Here is a 21,448-nt window from a genome sequence, read left to right on the forward strand (position 1 = left end):
CTCCAAGAAGAGTTTTCAAGTAGTCATTTTCTTTATACTATTTTCTTCAAACCTTTAAATGAACAATAAGGGCACAACACAGAAAATACAAACAGATCTCAGTGTTTGATCTTTTCAAATATTTAATTGGTTATAGCACTGAAGAGGAGGAAAGGAGGCTGGGGGAATGTGACCCCACTCACTCCTCCAGGTAGAGGCCACCCAGGTGCACAGAACTCCCTGACCTCTTATCTAGAGTCCAGCTCTCTTCCAGATGCCAGCGCATCTCACTGTCTCCTGTACACCGCTTAGAGGTCTTGCAGGCACCTCCAACTAGATATGCCCAGAACTGAACTCTTAATGTTCCCCCTCGAGCCTGTTTCAGGCCCATCTCAGCTAAGCTACCAGTGGCTCAAGACAAAAGGTGGGAGTCATGATGCTTCCTCCTTTTGCACCCCCCCCGCATCTGTCACAGAAATCTCTATATTCCATCTTCCAAACACTCTACAAGGGGTCCTCTTCTCTCCACCTCCACCGCCTACTCCCTGCTCCAGGTCACCACCACCTTTCCCATTATCACTACAACTTCCTAAGTGACCTCCCAGGCTCCAGCGCACTCCCTCCTGCACCCCTGCAAGAGCCGCCCTGGAAAGGTATTTCTGATGCAAATTTCACCATCGCCCCGCCAGGCTGAAAGCCTCTGCATTGAAGACAAAAGTCCACGCCCCTTATACAAGCCTACGACGCGGTCCGTGACGTGGCCCAGCCCACTAGGCTCTTCACCGCGGGCCCTGTAGAGCCCGGGAGCTCCAGGGTCCCTCCCAGAGCCGGGACCGGCGGGAGGCGGATCCCGCAGAACTTTGCCCGCGGCGCCCGGGACTCGACGGGGCGGCGTGCGCCCTGCGCTGGGGAGGGGTCGGGCGATCTCCAGCTCTGCCAATCTCAGAGCGGGGCGGGACCCGTCCGACGGCCTGGACCAAACCGAGAGCGGGGGCGGGGCTCCGGGCTCTGCTCCCGGTTCCTGCTTTCCGGCTTCCCAGATCCTAGTCCCTGGCCTCCGCCACCGCTCACCACACCGGCGACCCCGGAGCCTCGTGCAGCTTTCGGCGCAATGGACCCGGCGCTGGCCGCACAGATAAGCGAGGCGGTGGCGGAGAAGATGCTTCAGTACCGGCGAGACAAGTCAGGCTGGAAGATTTGCCGGGAAGGCGTGAGTGAGCAGCTGGGCGGGAAGGGGTCGAGGGGCCTTTGCTCCTTGGGGCCGGGGTCCCAGAAACCCCCAGGCTCCTCCTCTCCCAGAGGTTTTCTGCACTCCAGTCCCCCAGGGCTGGATTGTGGAGGAGACTCCACTGGCGGTTGTTTCCTTTAAAAAGATATATCGGGCCTGTTGTGTGCACAGTGACCCCGGGAGGTAAGTATCTGTCCCTTTCATTCAAAGATTTGGCCAAGGTCACCTGGCTGGAGCCAGAAGCACCGGGCTCCAAAGCATTTACTCGTTCCTCGGGGCGTGAGCCCCTCTCTGCGTTCCCTGGCCAGGGGATATGCTGCTCACCAGACGCTTGGGGTTTTTAACAAGCAGACCTAAACTGCTCGAGGAAACAAGACTCGTGGTAGCTTTTAAGGTGGTTTGAAAACTTGCCAGTGCTCCTAGAGTCAGCCACTTCAGACCCCAGACCCCTTTGCCCACCACGTGCTCCTGCAGGGCAGCTTTATCCAGGACTGGTCCCGACTCTGCCACGTATCAGGTGGGTCACCTTGGAGAGTCGCATCTGGAGACTCGACTTCTCTTCCAAAGAACAGGGATCGGGCCAGGTGATCTCCCAGGGCCCTTCCAGCGCTAAAAGTCTGCGATTCTGTGCCTTTTGACAGAACGGAGTTTCAGTTTCCTGGAGGCCGTCTGTGGAGTTTCCAGGGAACCTGTAAGTGCATGCCTTGTTCAAAGCTTGTCAGGTGCCCCACCTTTCCTGATGTTTCTGTGGGTTTTCTTCCTAAGAGACGCTAATCGGCCCTAGCACCTGGAATCAACTTGCCAGTTATCTTCCAGAAAAGCTTCCGTGTTTAACTAAATCGTTTCCTCGAACTGTATTCTTGTGAAAGCTTTCCTTCTGTCCATTTCCGCCAGCCTGAGGGGAGGTGGGCTGGTACACTTCAGCCCCTTCTCTGCAAGGCTGTCTGGAAGAGCAATGACAGACGTGGCTTCTAGTCCTTGTATGCAAGCCCAGGATTAACAAACTTGATTGATACCTTGGGTCACATTCCTCTTTTGTGCTCCAGGTACCGAGGAGAAGGCATTGTGAATGGGACACCAGAGCAGGTGTGGGACTGCGTGAAGCCATTGGCTGGGACCCTCCGAGATAAATGGGATGAGAATGTGGCCGGTTTTGAAATTATCGAAAGCATCACTGATGTAAGTCTTTCCGAGCACTGTTATTCTTAGACGGTAACCTGACTCTGTGCCCTCTGCAGGGGGTCAGTGACATCTTTAGGCAAAGGGGGTACACGGCGAGCCCCCAGCACCCAGCAGACACAAGCCGCCCACTGCTTGACACTCGAGCCCAGCCTCAGCCCAGGTACAGGTAGGAAGCAGTGAGACTTAGAGGGGTAGAGGTGCCCGCGACACAGCTGAGAGAACATCGCAGCCGCTGATGAAGGCAGGAGTGCAGAGTGAGTGTGAACTCGCGGGGCACTCTGAGCACGCTGCAGTGCCTGGATTGGATGCGTCAGCACTAGTTTGAAATACTGTCCCTTGACAGGATGGGACCATGGTAATGAACCGAGTCCTGGCCAGAGAGTCAGGCTTCTGTGCCGCTGTGGGGCTGTGCCAGGGGGCAGCCTTTACATGACAGCTTCTCCGTTGGTAAAAATGTGTGGTGTCTGGTCTGGTGCTGCCCAGCAGAGCTTTCTGCGGTGATGGGAATATGCTACCACAGCGCTGTTTAGTACAGTAGCCCTGGGCCCACCGTGGCCACAGAGCATTTGAAAGGTGCCTAGTTTGAAGAAATAAATTGTTAGTTTTATTTAAGTATCATGACTCTCCACGTAAACTTAAATAGCCACATAGAACTTGTGGCAACCATAATGGACAGCACAGATCTAGGTGGTCCTGTCCTGGGATCCCCTGTACTGTTAAGAATCCACCTCATTTTGCTTAGAGGAGTTGAGGGGGAAAAAAAGAGAGAGACGTAGCCAAAATGAATTAAAAAGTTGCCTTGGGGAAATGTTGCTGGCCTATTTTTTTTTTTTTTTTGATTCTGTTGATTTTTATTAGTTCAGATAATTTGCCGGCCTTTTTGATTTGAACAGTGTCTTGATTTTGGCATCCGTGGACACGACACCCCCCTGGACGTTTCCATAGATGGTGTTGTGAAACCTCAAGCCAGAGTTCTTTGCTGGTCCGTCACTCAGCAGGACCCGGGTGTTCTTAGCCTTGACCAAGAACTCATATTTCAGTTCGTTATCACAAGAGTTTATGTCAGTGTTTCTTGAAAGGCAGGGCAAATAATGTGGGGGCACAAGGCGATAGTAGGTCTTTAACAGTCAAAGCTGGAATGGCATCTCACGTAGTGAGGTCAGCCCACTTCAGTTCTCCTTCAGCCTCCCTGATAACGTGAAGGGGAACAACGTCTCAGTCAGGTGCTCGTGTGCCTTTGACACCTGTTTAACACTTGCGGATCTCTTTTATCACAGAACAGACAGCTGGCCTTAGGCTCAGAGTTAGAATTTAAATCCAACCATCCCTTGTATATATATTTTGCAATTGCCTTTTATTTATGCCAAACGATACTTATTTTTTCATTTTTAGTTGTTAAATAGCTTCCTTTTAAAAATAAACTTAAGTTTTAAAAAGTAAGCACATTTAGATAAAAATATTAAGTGAATAATAGGATAGGTGCTACCAGAGATAGAGATAGGAAAAAAATTGTGACAGTAGTAAGTAAATAATGATACACAAATGCTTGAAGTTAAGGAAACACGGGTTCATGTCCTTCAAAACATAATAGAATTGTAATGACAGAATGCCCGTATATAGAATTTTCTTTCTGCAGATAAAAGTGGCTGCATTTTTTAATGTGTTTAGATAGTCTATCTTCGCACAGTGAGTGGTAGGACATGAGAAAAAATGAAAGGTTTAGGAAATTATAGGAAAAATCTTAAGCTGCCGTAATAATGATTAAAATGCTAAGTGCTGCCATTTATCGAGTCCTTTTATACTCTGCCACGTGCTCAAAGCATTTCAGTTGAATCCCTGTGGGAAGGACACAATTTCACAGAAGTAAAGAGATGCACCCAAGTTCACCCAGGTAACAAGTGGCAGAGCCGGCTGATGGCTCCTGACCTCTTAGTCACCCCCGGGTCCTGCTAACCTGATCCCCTGGCAATGTGTTTTCCTCACGGTTCCTGTGTAACCACCTAACCACTGCCCTTTCCCGAGCCTGCTAGGGCCATGGATCACCTGTGCTCAATTCTGCTTCTGTGCACACTGTGGAATTTGGTGGGTGATGCTGCCAGGGTCCCTCTCCTCTGAGCACCCTGGGCATCCCTTGGGGAGCATGCCTGCTTCCCTGTCTGGGGCCGCTGAACCAAGCTGCACAGAACCCTCCATCCCTGGCACCCACTTCCCTGAAGGCTGAGCCCGTGTCAGCAGGAAGCAGGGCTCCCCCTCCCTGCACCGCCCCACCCCTGCCATACCCTGTCTGACCCCTCAGTCCTCCAGTGCAATGCTCTTCAGACTTTTTGCTTGCATACCTCCAACAGATTTTTGAGAAATTATGTATCATCCCCACACATCTAGCTGACATTTAACACTTAGTTGACATCTAAAATTTTCATCGTAAATTGCAAAGCATGTCATTTCTAATGTGTGATAAATTTGACAATTTTGAACCAATGACATCATTCTTTTAGACATATAGAAATAAGATAAATTTGTATTTATCACCAGCCATTTTAAAAAGACATGAACAAATTTTCCTTACTCAGAAATTTTATATCGTTTTTTTCCTTGAACTCAAATTTCTTTTTTTTTTTTTTTTTCTTTTTGGAAATAATATGATTTTTTGTTTTTATTTAGTTAGTTATTTTACATTTTTTTATTGAGTTATAGTCATTTTACAATGTTGTATCAAATTCCAGTGTAGAGCACAATTTTTCAGTTATACATGAGCATACATATATTCATTGTCACATTTTTTTTCCACTGTGACCTACATCCTTGAACTCAAATTTCTACCTCATGTATCCTCCTGAATTTTATCCTAATAGATTTATTCTTGAAAGTCATCATCCTACATCATAAATTCATATATAAACTGAAATTAAATTTTTAAAAAATGGGCTGCCTGTGACCATCAGGCTCTAAAGTGTTGAAAAAAATCTGAATTGAGATATGATTGTAATTTATTAAAATAATATGACTATATTACAACTATTGAAGGACCGTTCAACATAAAAAGTAAAATAGTGTCCATCTCTAATGAGGTGAATGGGAGGTCTTTGTTCTAATTAATTCATGTGACCATGAAAAGATACGACATTGCTAGAAAGACTCAGCCTTCAATAGACGTTAACTGCAAAAAGAAAAGAGAACACAGGCTGCTGGTAGGCTCAGGTTTCCGAAAAGCAGAGAAGCAGCAAACAAGTGGTAGCTTTTTGTCATTTAGTGAAACAATGAAAATGCAGAGAAAGGGCCCTTCCTTGCAGATTGGCATTTAACAGGATGATTTTGACAAAATCTCAAATATTCTAAGGTAGATCATGGACAGATGGACAGGTGGATGGAAGGATGGGTGGATGGAGGGGAGACAGCCACATTACAAGTTTATTGCATTTGTAACACGTGCTGCCGCCTTCCGCCGTTCTCACCCGTGTCCTCTTCATCGTGTTCTCCAGACACTCTCTTCAGGGCTGATGCATTTGTAACAGCAGTCAGGAGTGGAGGCTGTATAGTTTTTCTTTTTAAAAAAGTCTCATCACTTCTGCCATTCCTACTACAAAATATCAGAATTCAGAAAAGGCAGAATTACCTTGTCTCTAGCAGCACGCATTGGCCTTTAAAAAGAATATGCTGTAAGAGGGGGAAACACGAGACTCTGACTCCCATGTGCAGGGCCGTGGTTAGACACTGAAATCAGCATCGGCAGGTGTCCCTCTGGCCCCTGGGGGCCTTACACCCCAGGGCAGTGCGTGACTGGAAGATCCCAGGTAGGCAGGGTAGGTGGCACCTTTCGGCAAGTGGGAAAGGAAAACCAGCGCGAAGGCGCAGCCCGTTCTCAGGCTGGTTATTTTAGGAAGAAGGACCCACGGAGGTTGAGGCATCTGGAAACTGATTCCCGGGGCACCTACTGGAAGGTTCTCAATCTCATGCTCACCTGGAAGACTCAGACCCCGAGGTCAGAGGCTTCTCAGCAACACACGGTGCCCTGAATCTAAACACTGAAAGGGCAGAGACACAGGGGGAGCGATCTTCTCCAGTCCCCCCAGAGCTCTCAAGACTCCCATCCTCAGGCCTGACCTGAACTTGTGACCTTGAAAGGGCGGGGTCCTGCTGGTGGAGCGGAATAGTGGGGTAAAACATGGGGTGAGTTTGGAGGGCCCTTGGCTTGTAAAGTGGGAGAATGGACTTGGTGGGATACCCTGAGCCTGGGTGAAACTCAAAGGATGCTCCCTCCTGGGGCTGGAACCATGGGAAACCAGAAACACACATTTAAGGAGGCACTGCCATCAGGGATAGGCAGGTGCAGGGTCAGCCTTAGAAAGGAATGGCCTCTCGCCTCATCCTAGTCCCAGTTCAAGTCTCATCACCCCCATGAGCTTTGTGGTGAATTCTTTCTCCAAGCCTCAGTTTCCTCACCTGTCAAATGGATTAATGATACCTATTTCTCAGAGTTGTGAGTGACCACTGGGTGCTTTGTCCAGCCAGCTGAGCTAGATGCTCAGTCAGTGACAACTCTAGGATCTTGGGGAACAAGCTCAGAGGGGCCCTGATCAGCCCTGGGCAGCTCGGGTCACAACCCTAGATTTTACAAACTGGGTCTTTTCTCGTGCCCCTTGGCACTTCAGGAAAGCTCACCCTGACCCTCCAGGTCACAGTGCCACCCTGCCATCAGTGCTTTTCCCATTTGCCAGACCCTAGAGTGTGGGAAGGGGTTGATGAGCTCAGATCGGACTCAGGGCGGGAGGCACTGGCTGACCCTCAGAGGCAGCTGCACTCCCCTTTGCTGTGACAGACACTGTGCATCTGCCGAACGACCACCCCCTCGGCCGCCATGAAGCTCATTTCTCCCAGAGACTTCGTGGACCTGGCGCTGGCCAAGAAGTATGAGGATGGGACCATCAGTTCCAATGGTGAGTGACGGCGGGGCTGCTGCCCAGCCTTCGTGGGACGCCGGGCTCTTTCTCCTCCACACCCGCCCGGGACCTCAAGGAGAGCCGCCCAGCTGGACGTCACCGGCAAGCTCACAGCCTGGGCCCCTGTACCTGTGTGTGCCATGGAGGTCTGGGATGGGAGAGCCCACGCCCTAGTCATTGGAGTTGTGATTCGCCCCAGTCATCTGAGTTGTGAATCACGGATTTGGTCCGCACCCCTGATCATCCCTGCTGAGGCTCAGAGTTTGTGCCCTAGACACGCGGGGTTGTTTGGCTTCATGGGAGCCCAGGGTGCAGTGATCCCTGGGATCCACAGTGTGCCCTCCCGGGAGGGCTGTGGGGCTATCGCCTCCCCCCTTCCCAGCAAGGAGCAGAGTTCCTGCCGCCGCCGCAGTTTGTGTCCCTGCCTTCTGAAAGCTACGGCCCCTGCTGCTCCTCGGAGTCTTCCCCACAGGGGGAGGCGGTGGGCGCATCCACATGTCTGTTGGCTGCGGTTTGAGACAAGGGGGACCCTCGTCCTCCTACGCCCAAGCCTTACAGTCTGAAACATTCTCTTCTCTAATATTCTGGCAGGCTTGGGGAGCTGTAAACGTGAGCGCATGTATGTGTGCGTGTGCGTGTGAGTGTGTGTGTGTGTGTAAGGGACAGTGGAGGGTGGGGCGGTAAGAAGAGCTCAGGGCCAAGTAGCAGGGTCACCTGCTGACAGGCTCCGGGTGAGCAGTCTGCACGCACAGGGGGTGCCCAGGAAGGCCCTTCAGTGGTCGTGGCCCGACTGTCTGAACTCGTAGCTCACTGACCATCTTGCTCTGTCCTCCAGCCACCCATGTGGAGTATCCATCCTGTCCCCCAAGGCCGGGTTATGTGAGAGGATTTAACCATCCTTGTGGCTGCTTCTGCGAGCCTCTGCCAGGGTAAGGATCACCTCCCGGACTGAATTACATGCCCAGACTTACCTGACTGTGGCTTAACTGAGGACATTCTGTTCAGTGGGCACCTGAACTGTGATTCACAATAGTAAGACTGCCTCCCAGTCCTGTCGGCCTTGACATTAAGAGCCCTGCACGTCCTTGTCAGAGACGTAGGACACCAGAGTTCTAGGCGCCGGGGAAAGAATGGTGGGGAGGCGACGTTTTTGATGCAAGGAATCCTCCCTTCAGCCCCAAGCAAGCTGGGCAATTGTCATGGTCCCATTTAGCAGAGGAGGAAACTGAGGCTCAGAGAGGTTGAGTGGTCTGTGCAGGGCCACTGGCTGGCGGTGCAGGGCCTGACTGCCCAGCCTCTGCCTCCGAGAGCTTTGCTGTCCCCACCCTGTATCCCACGTGGTGCTTGTCTCCCCTCAACGAGGAACGAGGTGGAGGTGTTTGGGGCTGAAGGATGATTCAGAGAGCAAACCAGGAGTCGGCCCCAGACCTAAGCTCAGGTTTTTACCAGGAGCTTTCTGTGCGGTAATCACCTGAAGGTCACTAGTTTATCCTGGGAGCCAGCCAGATTGACAAGGAAAGAAATTGTGCCTGAGGGTGTGTCCCTGTCACCCCGCAGTCCATGAGCAGACACCAGGAGGGGTAAGTCTGTGCTGTTGCCACATCACCCTGGGAGTAGGGCCATGGTGCTGTAGCATTTTACGTAAAACCCACGTCCACACCTCCGTGTAATGCTTTTGCTAAGCCGGCTTCCAAACATCTTGTGGAAGACTTATATTAAACACAGCAAAGCTTTTGAGTTTGAAAATAATAGCATGGCTGCAGTCCAACACAGTTCCCCTTAACACACACACACACACACACACACACACACACACACACACACACACACACGAATTTTCAGAATAAGAGGCAGAGCCCTTTCTCCACGGCCACCTTCTTTTAGGAGAACACACAGTATGATGAGGATTGTCATGCCTCATGGCAGATAGCAAGGGTGACTGCTCGGACTTTGTAGCTGGGGCAGTTGGAGCCAGAAAGGTCCCACAAAGCCCAGCTGAAGTGAAGGTTTTCACCCAGCTTGATTGAAGCCTTTTATGTTCCCAGTAACGCTGTCTGCCGAAGTCGGCCACATGCAGGGTTAGTCTCCTGAGCGGGGGGATTAACTCATTTTTATTCTTACAACAACCCTAAGGTACTGTTATTGCCGTCAGTTTTTATCTAAGGACTCTGGGGCACAGAGAGGTTATGTAATTTACCCAAGATCACACAGCCAGGAAGTGAGAGAGCTACAATTTAAACCCAGGCATCTGACTCCAAAGTCTAGCCTCTTAATCTCAGTATTGACCCCCTCAAAACAGACAAGTCCTCTTGGAGTTGAGATTCTAGTGCGAGCAGGGTAGACAGACGAAACTCAAGCACAGTAACTCTCAGATGTACAGGTATGTCATTATCAGATGTTAAGTGCTTTGGAGAAAATTTAGACCAGATAAAGACGCCAGGGAAGGGTGGGGGAGTGCAGCATCCGGGGGTCATCAAAGGCCTCCCTGATCAGGCATTTGAGTGAAGCACAATGCAGAGAGCCTTGGGGATGTGGTGGAGGGTAGAGGGGGTGTTCCTGGCAGAGGGGTGAGCAGTACAAAGTCCCTGAGGTGGGGGCAGAGGAGGGGCATTTAGAGGTCACAGCACAGAGGCCATGGTGCTAGATTGCAGTGATCTGGTCACCAGGGCAGCAGGGCCCGCACCTCGGAGGGCCGCGTGGGCCGCAGCGAGGACGTACGCGCTCTCCTTTGAGTCAGCCCGTGGTGAGGACCGGGAAGCCAGAGGAGAGTTTTGAGCAGGATGTGCTCTGAGCTGGCTTTCCAGTGCTGTGATGCACCTGGAGTGCATGAGGTCGTGAGCAAGTGACAGAGGTGACTGAGCTCAGGGTGGCTGCAGGGGACGGGAGAGGTGTGGATTCTAGTTGTCCTCCGGACTGGGGGGTCCGTGTCAGAGCAGAGGCAGGAGAGTCATGTCATCTATGGAGCCCTGCGCGTCTGCGTTAGTCCTTATGACAGACCGGTGGTGGCCGCCCTTCCCTATCCCAGCCTCCTCTGTGAGAAGACGGGGCGGCTCCAACCCCTCTCTAAGCCCCCCTCTGCCCGCTCTGTTAATGATGTACAAGCAAGAACCGCTGTTCGCCGTGGCCGTGGCACTCTGCAAGGTACCAGGTTTGCCTCTTCCACCGTGCACATCACATACTTACCTCCTACCAAGCCCCATCCTCACCCGGAGGAAAGCATGGATGCTGAGCAAAATTTCTCCCTCACCTGTCCGTGCTTCCAGACCAAAGAGGATACTGCTGAGAGATGAGGGTCTGAGGTAGCGTGGGGGAGGAGGAGCAGAGAGAAGACAGGGTCCCAGCAAAGGTGGAGGGGCTGCGGGTTGGTGAGTAAGGAATAGAGGCCGATGGTGCAGAGGCGCTGAGATGTCAGGCAGTCTCTGACCCCCGGACTTGGGGCTTTGTGCAGAGACTGCACGAACAGAGGAGAAAAGCCACCGCCCAGGGCAGCAGGTGCTGTCCTGCGTGGTTGTTCATCTGCTGGCCCCGCCCCCGTCTGTGCATCCGGGAGGGAGGGTGGGGCTCTCCACTTCTCAGCCCTTGACCCTCCATCACGTCAGGAAACATTCCGTGGGCAGGTGCAACGCTCCGTGGGGTTCCAGATGAGACTCTGATGCTGTTGACGGCACCATTCAAATCAAATGCCAAATGGTCTCCAAGGCCTGGCCTTCAGGAAGTTGTGACAGTGTAAACCTCCTGTCCCTACCAAGTTCGGTCCCTTCTCCTCCCATACGTGCCCCTCACTGAATCTGACTCTGGCTGGTGGGTCTCACCCCCCTCGTGGCCCTGAGCATGAGGCCATCACATCTGCAGCCTGGGGAGGTCCACCGAGTTGCTGGGTTTGGTTTCAGGACCCTGCCTCTCGACTTCCAGCCCAGGTCGGTGCCCTGCTCCCTCTGAGCTTTGCCACCCCCTTCACGTGTGCCCAAGTTCTTGGTCCAGTTCTAAGTCAGCGGTTCTCACGGTTTTGACCTAAGCCTTCGTTGTCCTCTATTATTCAGGGCATCAAAGGGCTTTTGTTCATGTGGAGTATATCAATATTTACTAGATTGGAAATTGAAATGGGGACTTTTAAAATATTTATTTTAGAAGAACAATAATACGTTGGTTATATGTTAGCAAATTTTTTATTTAAAAAAAAAACCCTACTTTTTCAAAAGGAAAAAATAGTGAAGAGTGGCCTTGGGGATATGGATTTTTGGAAATCTCTTTAATGTCAGGTTTCGTAGAAGCTCTACCTGCTCCTGCATTCAGTCTGTTGTGATATCATACATCATGTAGCCTCTGGAAACCCCCACCTGAAGCTGTTGGCAGCTCCAGTCAAATAAAATGCTAAATGGCCCCCATAAACCCTCTGCCTTCATTGTCCTGGCCATTGGGAAGTTTGTGAGAGTGAAGTCCACTCTAAGAGAACGGAAGTGAAAAAGACAAATCATATCTGAGTGCTGTGATGCAAATAGCTTTGACCTTGCAGACCCCTCCAAAGGGTGTCAGGAACCCCCAGGAGCTCCCAGGCCATTTGCCCTTAATGGATGAAGGCAGCCTCGTGTCTGTCCCCCTCCACCAGGACCCGGCAGAGTGAGTTCTCCGAAAGCCTTTGCCAAATGAATCAGGCACAGGGAACTAATGACCATCCTGGGCTGGAAGTGGGGGCTCCTCCTCGCTTGACGGCCTGGCAGGGCCGTGGAAGCATCCATGAGAGGGTGTGCTCACATCCTGAGGAGGAGCAGGTCCAGAGGGGGCCCCGGGGCAGTGAACCAAGTCCCTGTGTCTGGGCCATTTCCCTGGGTCGGCCACTCTCCGCCTGCCCTGATGCTCAGCCCAGCCTGGTCTTCCTGCTCCAGGCACGTAACAGCCCTGCCTTTGCTTTCACAGGGAGCCCCACAAGACCAGTGTGGTCGCGTTCTTCCAGACCGACCTCAGCGGCTACCTCCCGCAGGGCGTGGTGGACTCCTTCTTCCCCCGCAGCATGGCCGGCTTCTACGCCAACCTTCAGAAGGCAGTGAAGAAATTCTACGGCTGACGTCCTGGCTTGTTGGCAGAGAACTGGCATGACTCGTGGAGCTGCAGTTACCGGGACACTGGAATGCCTTTGAGAACTGTGTTTGTCCCTTGAAACCCTCTGACGGACAGCTCTCCTGGAGCATCAGCCAAGGGTGGCCCTGGCCCTTCCTGCTCCTCCTTCCACTCGGCTCCACCTGGGAGGAGCTTCTGCCATTTTCCAAACACACCTCCTCCGGCCCCCAGGCACCAGACAGGGACTCTGCCCTGGTTCCATGTGATGCACTCGGGTCCACAGCCTTCTGTGCCAGTCACTCTCGGAGACCTCGTTTCCCCGTTTGTCCAAAAGAATCACCATAGTTAATGAAAACCTGGCTCGGCCCCTTTGGAGCATCCCGAGCTCGCTCAGTCCTGGGCTGCAGATCCCTGGGTGTGCCTTTCTGGTAACACCGTGCCAGATTTCCCCCTTAAGAAGATGGCAACTTGGAAAATGATGTTTAAAAAATGATACAAGCATTCAGGAAAAATACTTTCGATACTCCATGAATTGTCTCTTCCATTCAAATCATTTTCCTCTCTTTTTTTCCCCCTGTACAAGTTTCAGGCACCTGGCGAAACCAGGCAGCTTGAATCTGCTCCAGGCAGCACACTGGAATGCTTACACGTGGAAGTCAGAGGAGAGCCTCCTCTCCATGGACATTTGCCTTTTCTTGTCCTCTGTTATAGAAGATGGAGCAGGGGTCCTCTGGCCTCCAGGCCCTGGTCGGGCCGTACTGCTGTCAGCAGGAAGGAAGCAGAGCAGACCCCGCCGCCGCTGCCGCCGCCCCCAGCCTGTTAATCTGGGCCAAACTGCAGAAGAAAGGACTCACTCTCATCATTGGCCATCTGGATAAGTTGCCTACTATTTCCGCGTCTCAGTGCCCTCATCTGTACAATGGGACAATTCCAAGCTCTGGAGACACTGCTGTGATTACTAAAGACAGTGTCCGCTTGGCACCATCACAGGGCTTGGCATGTGGCAGGCGAGGGGTAGCCATTTGTTACCCTCTCCTCCCCGGGCCGGTCCTCTCGCTGGCACAGCTGAGCACACGTGGAGGGTCTCCTGTACTCCTCTCTGCTTACTTGCTCTGCCACTGGTACCGCCCCTGCTAGGAGCACCTTTCCAACCCAACCAACCAAAAACAGGTTTGCAAATGTTTCATATAATAGATTGTACTTTCCAAAACTAGCCCCAGCAATCTTCCCCCTCTGCTTAAAGCGGGGCAGGCCTGGGCCAGCTCTGACAGAGTACGGCAGAAGTGATGCTGTTCAACCTTGGCAGCAAGGTCAAAAAAGGATGCAGCTCCTGCCCGGCTCTCGCACTCTCTGGGGACACCTAGCCACCATGCTGAGGAAGCCCAGGCCACAGAGGGAGGCCAACGGTAAGTGTCCGGGCCAACAGCTCCAGCGGAGTTCCCAGTCCACAGCCAACATCAGGGGCCGCAGGTCTGCGTGAACTGACCCTTCTGGGAGTTCCAGCACCCCCCACCCCAGCCTGTGAGTTGCTCCAGCTGATGCCAGGTGGAGCAGGATGAGTCACACCCTCCAAGCCGGCCCACGTGGCAGATGCATGAGGAAAACAAAGGTTGCTGTTTCAGGTGGTTCGTTACAGTTATAGTACTTGGAAAATCTGCAAAGCCAGGCATGGATTTCATACCGAGTCGTAATATACCCATTTTATTTACACCACGATATTACCATTAAGCTCTCTCTATACACAGTCTACAGTCTGTATCAGCACCCGGTGTGACTCTGCCCTAACTTGGGACAACCCTCTTGCTGCGTGGCGTCCCAGAAGGTCCAGACCTGGGCAGCAGCCCCCAGGAAGCACACCCGTGCTTTCCCCCAGGGGGTGGGGGCTAGCAGTGACCCTGAGAATTAGTGGTTGTGGGGGGCTGCGCGCTCTCGGCTTTGGCGTCAGCACTGGTGTCCGGCCTAGGGGTCTCCGGTAGGCGTGGGCCCCTGGGACTGGAGACTCTTCCTCCTGATGACAATCGTGACAGGTCCATCAGGCAACGCCTTGATGATGTTCCAGGCTTCAAACCGTGTGAGGCCCTGCGCGGCGGTGCCGGCCAAGTGTAAGATTTCATCTCCCGGCTGGACCGTCTCACTCTGTTCTGAGGCCGACCCTGAGAGGGGAGAGGAGGTCATGGATTCCGTGACTGACGGGGGAGTAAGGCGTCACCGCCTGCCCCTGGTCTCTGAGGAGCCAGGACAGCTCAGAAGGGAACTGGTGCCCATCCCTCCGGAGCTTGCTGGTGGCTCGAAAATGAGACATCTCATAAAATGGGGACTCTGAGGTTGGCATACCTAGCGCCAGCTCCCTGTGGCCCATGCTGTCCCCAGAGAAGGGAGATTTCAGGCAGCGCCAAGCCAGCGCTGGGCCGAGGAGACGCCCATGGGTCTCAGAGGACTCCCGGGAACTGAATCCTCCTCGGAGCCTCCCTGGGCACCGTCCCCACGCTCCACTCCCTTCACATATGGTCTCCCTACTTCTAATGAGATCACCAGGCATTGGGTGCTATGGGGATGGAGCTGGTGGGATGTTTACAAGACAACCTTCACAGGACTTTTGGTTCTGAATGGCCTGGAGAAGACCCCTGGGTCCGTGTAAGAAGGATGTAATCACATACGGCTCCCACTCTTTTTTTTTTTTTTTTTTTTTTTAATGGAGGGACTGGGGATTGGACCCAGGACCTCATGCATCCAAGCAGGCGCTTTACCACTGAGCTCTGCCCTCTACTCCCCCTCACTCTTTCAAAGGTACCTGTGGAAAGAGAGCTATATACTGTTTATGTTGGAAGAAAATTTCCCATCTGTTTGACACAATGATACTCAGAAATATTGAATGAGATTATGAGATAGTGGTAATGATAATAATAATTTAAAAATAAAGTATATCGGGCAATTATATACAGCAAGCATGTTGTTAACGCTTTGCATTGATGGCAGGAATCCTGGGAGGCACCTACTCCTACTGTTTATTCCCTTTCTACGTGGGAGGGAACCAAGGACTCAAGTAACTCACCCAAGCCTCAGCGCTTCTGAGTGGTGGTGCCTGGGTCTGAACCCAGACCCTGCTGCAGAATCCACAGCCCTTGGTACCACATCATCCTGCAGCCAGTAGGCTCATCCCCATGTAAGCAAATGGGACCAACATGGGGAAGTGATTTGCCCAAGGTCATGCTGCCACTGGAATCCAGGTCTCTTGACTTTGAACCCTATGATCACTCCAAGTCGACCTTCCAAAGTTAAAAATATTTTCCCTGGAGTTGGAGTAAACATGGATTCCCAGGGAGCCTCCACGTGAGCCTCAGCCCGCCCCCTGGGTTCCAGCAGCTGCAGCGGATCTCCCGTTAACAAGACCAGTCTGCAGCAGGAGCTCCCAGGGCCGGGGAGCAGAGCTGCAGGGCCTTCAGGTCCCCACACTCAGAGCCCTCAGACACATGCCTGCACGTCTCTTTATAGACAAGGAGCCCAGGCCCAGAAGGCAGTGGTCACTCAGCAAGTAGGAAGCCGAGCCGGGGCTAGAACCCAGGCCACGCGCCTCCCCGCCCACAGCTCCTTCCTCTGTCACTCGGCGGGTCCAGCTTGAGAAGCCGTGAAGACTCGGGGGGGGGAGTCTATGTGATAGCTGCAGTCCATGCATGATTTTCACAGGAAACCCGAGTGACCCCCTACTCTAGGCTGGCCTGCTGCCCGATCCATGATGAACAAAATCTCACAATTTTGAGTAAAGGCAGGAGCTGAGGGGTCCAGGAGGAGGGTGAGGCGAGGGAGGCCGAGCTGTGCAAGCAGAAAGTCAGACTCTGTCTTTATTTACAACTTGATGGTTTGTTCATTATGGATTTTTGGAATTCATTTTGATTTTTAAAAACATTGCATCGAAACGGTATGTATCTTGATTACTGAGTATTTTGGTGCCCCCAGGGCAGTGCCACCTGGTGCCTCACCCCAGTCCTGGCCCTGCAGGCTGCACCAAGCCCAGAGCTCGGTCACTTACAAGGACCCAGCAGAGAGGGGTTAAGGGGCTGTCTGAGCCAAGGAGAAAAGCGAGAGAAAGCAAAATCGAGTCCTTACCAGGCCTGCTGGCCTCCCCAAACAAAGGGCTTGGGTTGTGGGAAACCAACATGGCCCAGAAGGTGCTCAGAAACCTTTGGGGGGGGCCAGGCCAAACACCCACAACTGCAGGGAAAGCCAAGAGGCAGACAGACACACGCCGCACCTTTGAAGATCCTGTTAACGGTGAGAGGCTTGTCCCCGTGCAGGGAGCCCTTCCCTCCTTCCAGACTGAAGCCCAGCCCTGCAGAGGTCTTCTCCAGCGTCACCGTGCAGACCGTGGCCTCTGCTGCTGAGAAAAGCATGGAGGTGTTGTTAGGGACGGCCTCCTCCCCAGGCCAGACACCCGGGCAGCAGGCGAGCCTGGCTGTTGCTGCCGGCAGAGCTTGGACGCGTGCACATGCAAACCCAGGCCGGCATCCTGGGCAGCGTGCAAGGCAGGCCACGTGTTCTGGGGGCCACCAGGTACTGAGCCGCTTCACCAGGACTGGCCTCGTGTGTCCAAAGGTGGTGTGGCCCACGGGGCTTCGGGAGCGAGGGACTTACTGGGTTCCACGGAGACGTCACTGGCCGCTGAGGCCGACGTTGCAGAGTCTGTGGAGGAGTTCAGGTCGGGTGTGGCCTCCAGAGCTGGCTTCCTTGTGACAATCACAGCTTGCCTGGGGTCCCGGGCTTGGCGGAGGATGGCCAGAGCGTCGTTGTGCGTGGCCCCTTTGAGGGACTTGCCGTTGATGGAAAGAACCTCGTTGCCCTTCTGAATAGTCCCTTCCTGGGAGGCCAGCCCGTTGGGGAACACCCTGTGAACCTGAGCAGAGCAAAGGAGGTCAGATCTGGATTCTTGTGGGAGGAGGACTTGAACAAGTCAAATCCAGAAGATTCTGAGGCCAAAGAAAATGAAACTAAATGTGTTCTAGATCAGGGCTGCGGATTCCAGCCTTCCCTCCTTCTCCACCCAGAGCAGAGATCATTAGCAAAAATGGCCAGGATGGCCCTCAGAATCCTTCCCAACACAATGTCCTGGACTGTATCACTACAAACCCAGTTAGCATTCAGTGAAAACTTTTTGCTTTATCTGCTCCACATCAGCATTTCCCAGAGTGATTTCCTTCAAACACTGATTCTGTGTCATATTAATAGGCATTGTATAATAGGCAAGTTTCTCAAGTCTTAAGAAATTTAAGAACATTGAAAAAAAACGTAAGCTCTCAAAATGTCTAATTTAAAAACATATATGAGAGACTCTACAGTGCGAATCTGCATGCTGATTCTCTAAGAACGGGCAGTATAACACAGTGATTTCCCCCAAAAGCATTTCAGCAAAGAATCTTTTTTTCATAGACAAATTCTCAGGCCCCATCTCCTGCAGAATTCCTCTCCTAGGAAGTCTAGACATTTTTAAAGCTCCTCCCCTAGAAATTATGATCCTTTAACTCCAGTTAAAAGGGACTAACACCCCCACCCTCCCGTTCCCTTTCTGGAAGTATGTGGGATTAAAAAAAAAAAACTTGTGACTTCGCCTCAGCCTTTTTAATGATGTAAATTCTAATGTGTTTGATTAAGAGGACTGAATGACAACATGCTTGGGCAGTCACTAAACTGTGCTGTGTGCTGTTTTGCAAATTATCTTTTGAATGAGGTTCTTTGTTTCTCTAAATTGTTTCGGTGTTAGAAAAGTTTTACGTGGTCAGGTGTGCGGTCAGGATCCTCAGGCTGTAAGACCCAAGTACGAAGCAGGACCTACGCTCTGCATCTTAGGTCCTTCCTCTACAAAGGAAGCATCGTGCCCCCCACTCCCCATCCGGAGGTGTGGGGAAGACGAACTGAACGTGTGAGTTGGCGCCCAGCTTGCCTGTGGTCACAGACAGTTGCCCAGCGTTAGTTCTCTCTTAATGAATTTGGAAAGGAACAGAGATGCTCAAACACAGAAGGAGAAAGGGGAAGTCTGGCGCACGTGATCAGCCACTGCGTTTAGTGGCGGCAGTGTCTCGGGGGGGCTGGCCAAACGGGGTGCAGAAAAGTCCCTACTCAAGGAAGGTCAGAACCCCAGATCCAAAGTGCTATTCCCACAGGCAAGTTCTCTTTTCTTCTCTTCAAATAGAAAGTAAACTGCACCACCAGGAACCTCTTTATGGGGCTCTGCTCCGGGCTTAGTGACAGAAATAGGTCCTCATTGGTTTCATGTGCTTTTTTTTTTTTTTTCCTTTGTGGCAGAGAGCTTGCTTGCAAAGAAGGAAGTTGCTGCTCACACACGATGGGCTCAGAAATGGCCAACAGGAATGGGCCAAGTTACCACTGCCGGGGGACGTGCTGCGTTTAATGCTGACCAGTGCGGTGAACTGGAGGGGTTTTTCAGCTGGGCGAGGAAGTCCAGATGAATTCACATAAAAGAGGCACTGAGACAGCACAGCCATGGGATGAGAGCAGTGCTTTGGAGAAAAGAAGCGGCCACGTGACAGCTCGGTCCATGAAGACGGGCTGACCAAAAACCACCTGGGTAGCATGCAGGCGACCTACCGAGCGGGCGGCGGGCAGCGGCTAGTGCTGATCAGACTGTGTGGGCCAGAGAAATGTGTTCCACGGGAAGAGACGCAGATGGCCTGGGGCTGCTTCCCCCCTCACTCTTACCCTGGCTCTAGCAGGTCCTGAGAGAACAGGGGCTGGACCACGAGACCTGGTGCCTCGGGTTTATCCTGGGATGTGGGCTGTGCTCTGTGAGCAGGTGTAGGAACTGCTTCCCGTTCTTTCCAGCATGACCCCACCCAGCCATCAGACCAGCTTCGCAACTGTCCTGTGAACACCCCCAATCTCCAAGGGGGCAAAACCAGGAAAACAGCCCCCTCTATAGGCTTCCCAAGGCCTCTTTCTGTCCAGGTGAGGCCTCCTCCCAGCCAGGGGCGCTGTGCCACGTACCAGGGCCAGGTCTTCAAAGCTGGCTGTGGACCCTTCCATAAAGGACCCTGTGGTCATAAGTCATTCTTGCCTAAATGTTGGTGGCTAACGGGTTTCTGGTCTCTGTGTCCAAAAGGGACACGGCACTGAACACGATTTGCTTTGGATCTTTTCTGCTTTGTTGTTGTTGAGGTGAGATTCACGTAACATTCAGTTAACACTTTAACGTGTACAGTGCAGCGACAGCTAGTGGGTTTGAATTTTTAAAACATCCCTGCAGACAGAACCATAAAAAATGCGGGAATTGAGGCTTCAACCTTGGGAAATTCTGACTCAACAGCTCTAGACTGAGGCAAAGACACCTGCCTTTTCTGTAATGCTCCACAAGTGGTTCAGATTTCTTTTGGTAAACTGAAGCTGTTTTGTGTACTCAGAGACCTTTTTAAAATTAAGGATCATGATTTCCCTGTGCTGTACAGTATAATCTTGTTCGTCTATTCTACATTTTGAAATCCCCGTCTGTCCCTTCCCACCCCCCACCCCGCTGGCAACCACAGTTTGTATTCTATGTATAACTGAAAAATTGTGCTCTACACTGGAATTTAACACAACATTGTAAAAGGACTATAACTCAATAAAAAAATGTTTTTTAAAAAAAAGGATCATGATGAGGGTTGACTACGGGGGTGGGGGGAGCGGACACAGATGACAGTTACTATGCTTCTTGGAAAGGATCTTAAGATTCTACCCAGTGGCCGGGGGTCCTGCGTTCCTCTGACCCTCCTGGTGGGTGCTCCCCACGCAGGGCCACTGCCTCTGGCTCTGCTGTGCCCCCAGGGCTGAGCCACTCACCGTGATCACCTTGTTTTCCAGATCTGCTCCCCCTGCCAAGCTGAACCCAAGGCCAGCGCCTTCCTCCTTGTGTAGGATGGTGACATGGATGCTGTCTAGTTGCTGCAGAAGGAAAAACATGTATTAAACAAACTTCTACTGCAACAGCATGAACAATTTAACAAGTGTTCTCACATCAGGCTGCTCTGATCTCAAACCCCAGTTCAGCCACGCTCTGGGTTATGTCACCTCCTCCGACCCGTTTCATCATCTGCAAAGAGAGGACTACACTTTCCAGAGTCATGGGTAGCTCAGAAGGAAAGGATGTGTTTGAAGCAACAAGTAGGGCTCTTTTCCTCTCCTACTCGCCGCAGCTTCCCCCACGTTTGCACTTGGGTGCTACGAAGTCCGCTGGAAACCCCAGCATGCGGGATAAGACAGCGGGGCTGCTTCAGTGGGGGACGCTATGAGGCCAGCCCGTGGGACTCCGGGTCAGCAAGCCCAGGGCTCCGCCTTGCAGAAGTCGGTTGCTCCTTGCCTCCCCCTGCTGCTCCGTGGAACACAGCAGCAGCACTACCCAGAACACACACACACACACACCCCTGGGCACACACAGTACTTCCCGGCCTGGACATGGCTCACCTGGAGCCAGAACCGTCCCTCCAGGCTGTCTAACTAAAGTCACAGACCCTCATTCTGGTCACGATCAGGGCTCTCAAACGCAAATGCGTGCAGGGCCCAGGCAGACGCCGTCAATGAGCAAAATGGGCAGACGTGAGGCATTTAGGAGTGACGGGGACTGCAAGGAACTGGAGAGCACGGCTCCTGCTCAGATGGGCCCGCTGCTACATAGGAATGCGGACCCAGTGCCAACACAGTGTTCCCTTGATAAAGACAGAGAAGCCAGAAACCCAGGCTTTGATTCAGGTTTTGTAATATTTAGAATATAATAATTTTTATTCAGTATCTTGTAATAGAAGATGACTTCAATACTTACAATGAAAATAATATGAAAAAGAATATATATATACACACATGTATAACTGAATCACAATGCTGTGCACCAGAGACCAACACAACATTGTAAATCAACTATACTTCAAATTAAAAAAAAAAAGAATATAATAATGTTTTACAAATCACCACGCAGACCAAATAAAACATCCCTGCAGGCTCGCGGGCCTTGTTTGTGCCTTGGCGCTAGGGAATAACCTTATGTCAACGACTCCCCCTGCTCTGACAGCACCAGAGCACCCGTGGTGCA

At 52.0% G+C, this 21,448-nt stretch overlaps 2 protein-coding genes across 10 annotated transcripts in view; one reads left to right on the plus strand and one right to left on the minus strand.

Moving 5' to 3' along the window:
- The first annotated feature begins 748 nt into the window (after positions 1-748).
- Positions 749-20,012, plus strand: STARD5 (StAR related lipid transfer domain containing 5). Of its 2 annotated transcripts, XR_012502775.1 has the most exons (7): positions 749-1,189; positions 1,849-1,898; positions 2,254-2,386; positions 7,206-7,323; positions 8,162-8,255; positions 12,241-13,787; positions 18,676-20,012. XR_012502775.1 is itself a non-coding variant. In XM_010955147.3 (6 exons), the coding sequence occupies exons 1-6, from the start codon at positions 1,091-1,093 to the stop codon at positions 12,386-12,388; spliced, it is 642 nt and encodes a 213-aa protein (XP_010953449.1). In that variant the 5' UTR covers positions 749-1,090; the 3' UTR covers positions 12,389-13,910. The 2 variants fall into 2 exon arrangements, 1 of the variants encoding a protein (XP_010953449.1); XM_010955147.3 differs by lacking the exon at positions 18,676-20,012 and having other exon boundaries at positions 12,241-13,910.
- Positions 14,067-21,448, minus strand: part of IL16 (interleukin 16) — a 101,729-nt gene continuing 94,347 nt past the window's right edge. For 7 of the 8 annotated variants that reach the window (XM_074354264.1, XM_074354263.1, XM_074354265.1 and 4 more), the window contains 4 exons: positions 20,206-20,307; positions 17,011-17,269; positions 16,631-16,756; positions 14,067-14,534 (listed from right to left, as the gene is read on the minus strand). In XM_074354264.1, coding sequence (XP_074210365.1) covers positions 14,341-14,534; positions 16,631-16,756; positions 17,011-17,269; positions 20,206-20,307 — 681 coding nt within the window. In that variant the 3' untranslated portion in view covers positions 14,067-14,340. The remainder of the gene's footprint in view (positions 14,535-16,630; positions 16,757-17,010; positions 17,270-20,205; positions 20,308-21,448) is intronic. The other variant, XM_074354262.1, reaches the window with a different exon arrangement.

The sequence above is a fragment of the Camelus bactrianus genome, chromosome 27 (genome assembly GCF_048773025.1).
Source record: "Camelus bactrianus isolate YW-2024 breed Bactrian camel chromosome 27, ASM4877302v1, whole genome shotgun sequence".
In the NCBI taxonomy this organism is placed as follows: Eukaryota; Metazoa; Chordata; class Mammalia; order Artiodactyla; family Camelidae; genus Camelus; species Camelus bactrianus.

What these genes read in the sequence shown, in the direction of transcription:
- STARD5 (XM_010955147.3), top strand. Translation starts at nt 1,091, where the DNA reads ATGGACCCGGCGCTGGCCGCACAGATAAGCGAGGCGGTGGCGGAGAAG. An exon ending in GGAAGATTTGCCGGGAAGGC is followed by an intron (nt 1,190 to 1,848) that starts GTGAGTGAGCAG and finishes GCCTTTTGACAG; the next exon opens with AACGGAGTTTCAGTTTCCTG. An exon ending in GTGGAGTTTCCAGGGAACCT is followed by an intron (nt 1,899 to 2,253) that starts GTAAGTGCATGC and finishes TTTGTGCTCCAG; the next exon opens with GTACCGAGGAGAAGGCATTG.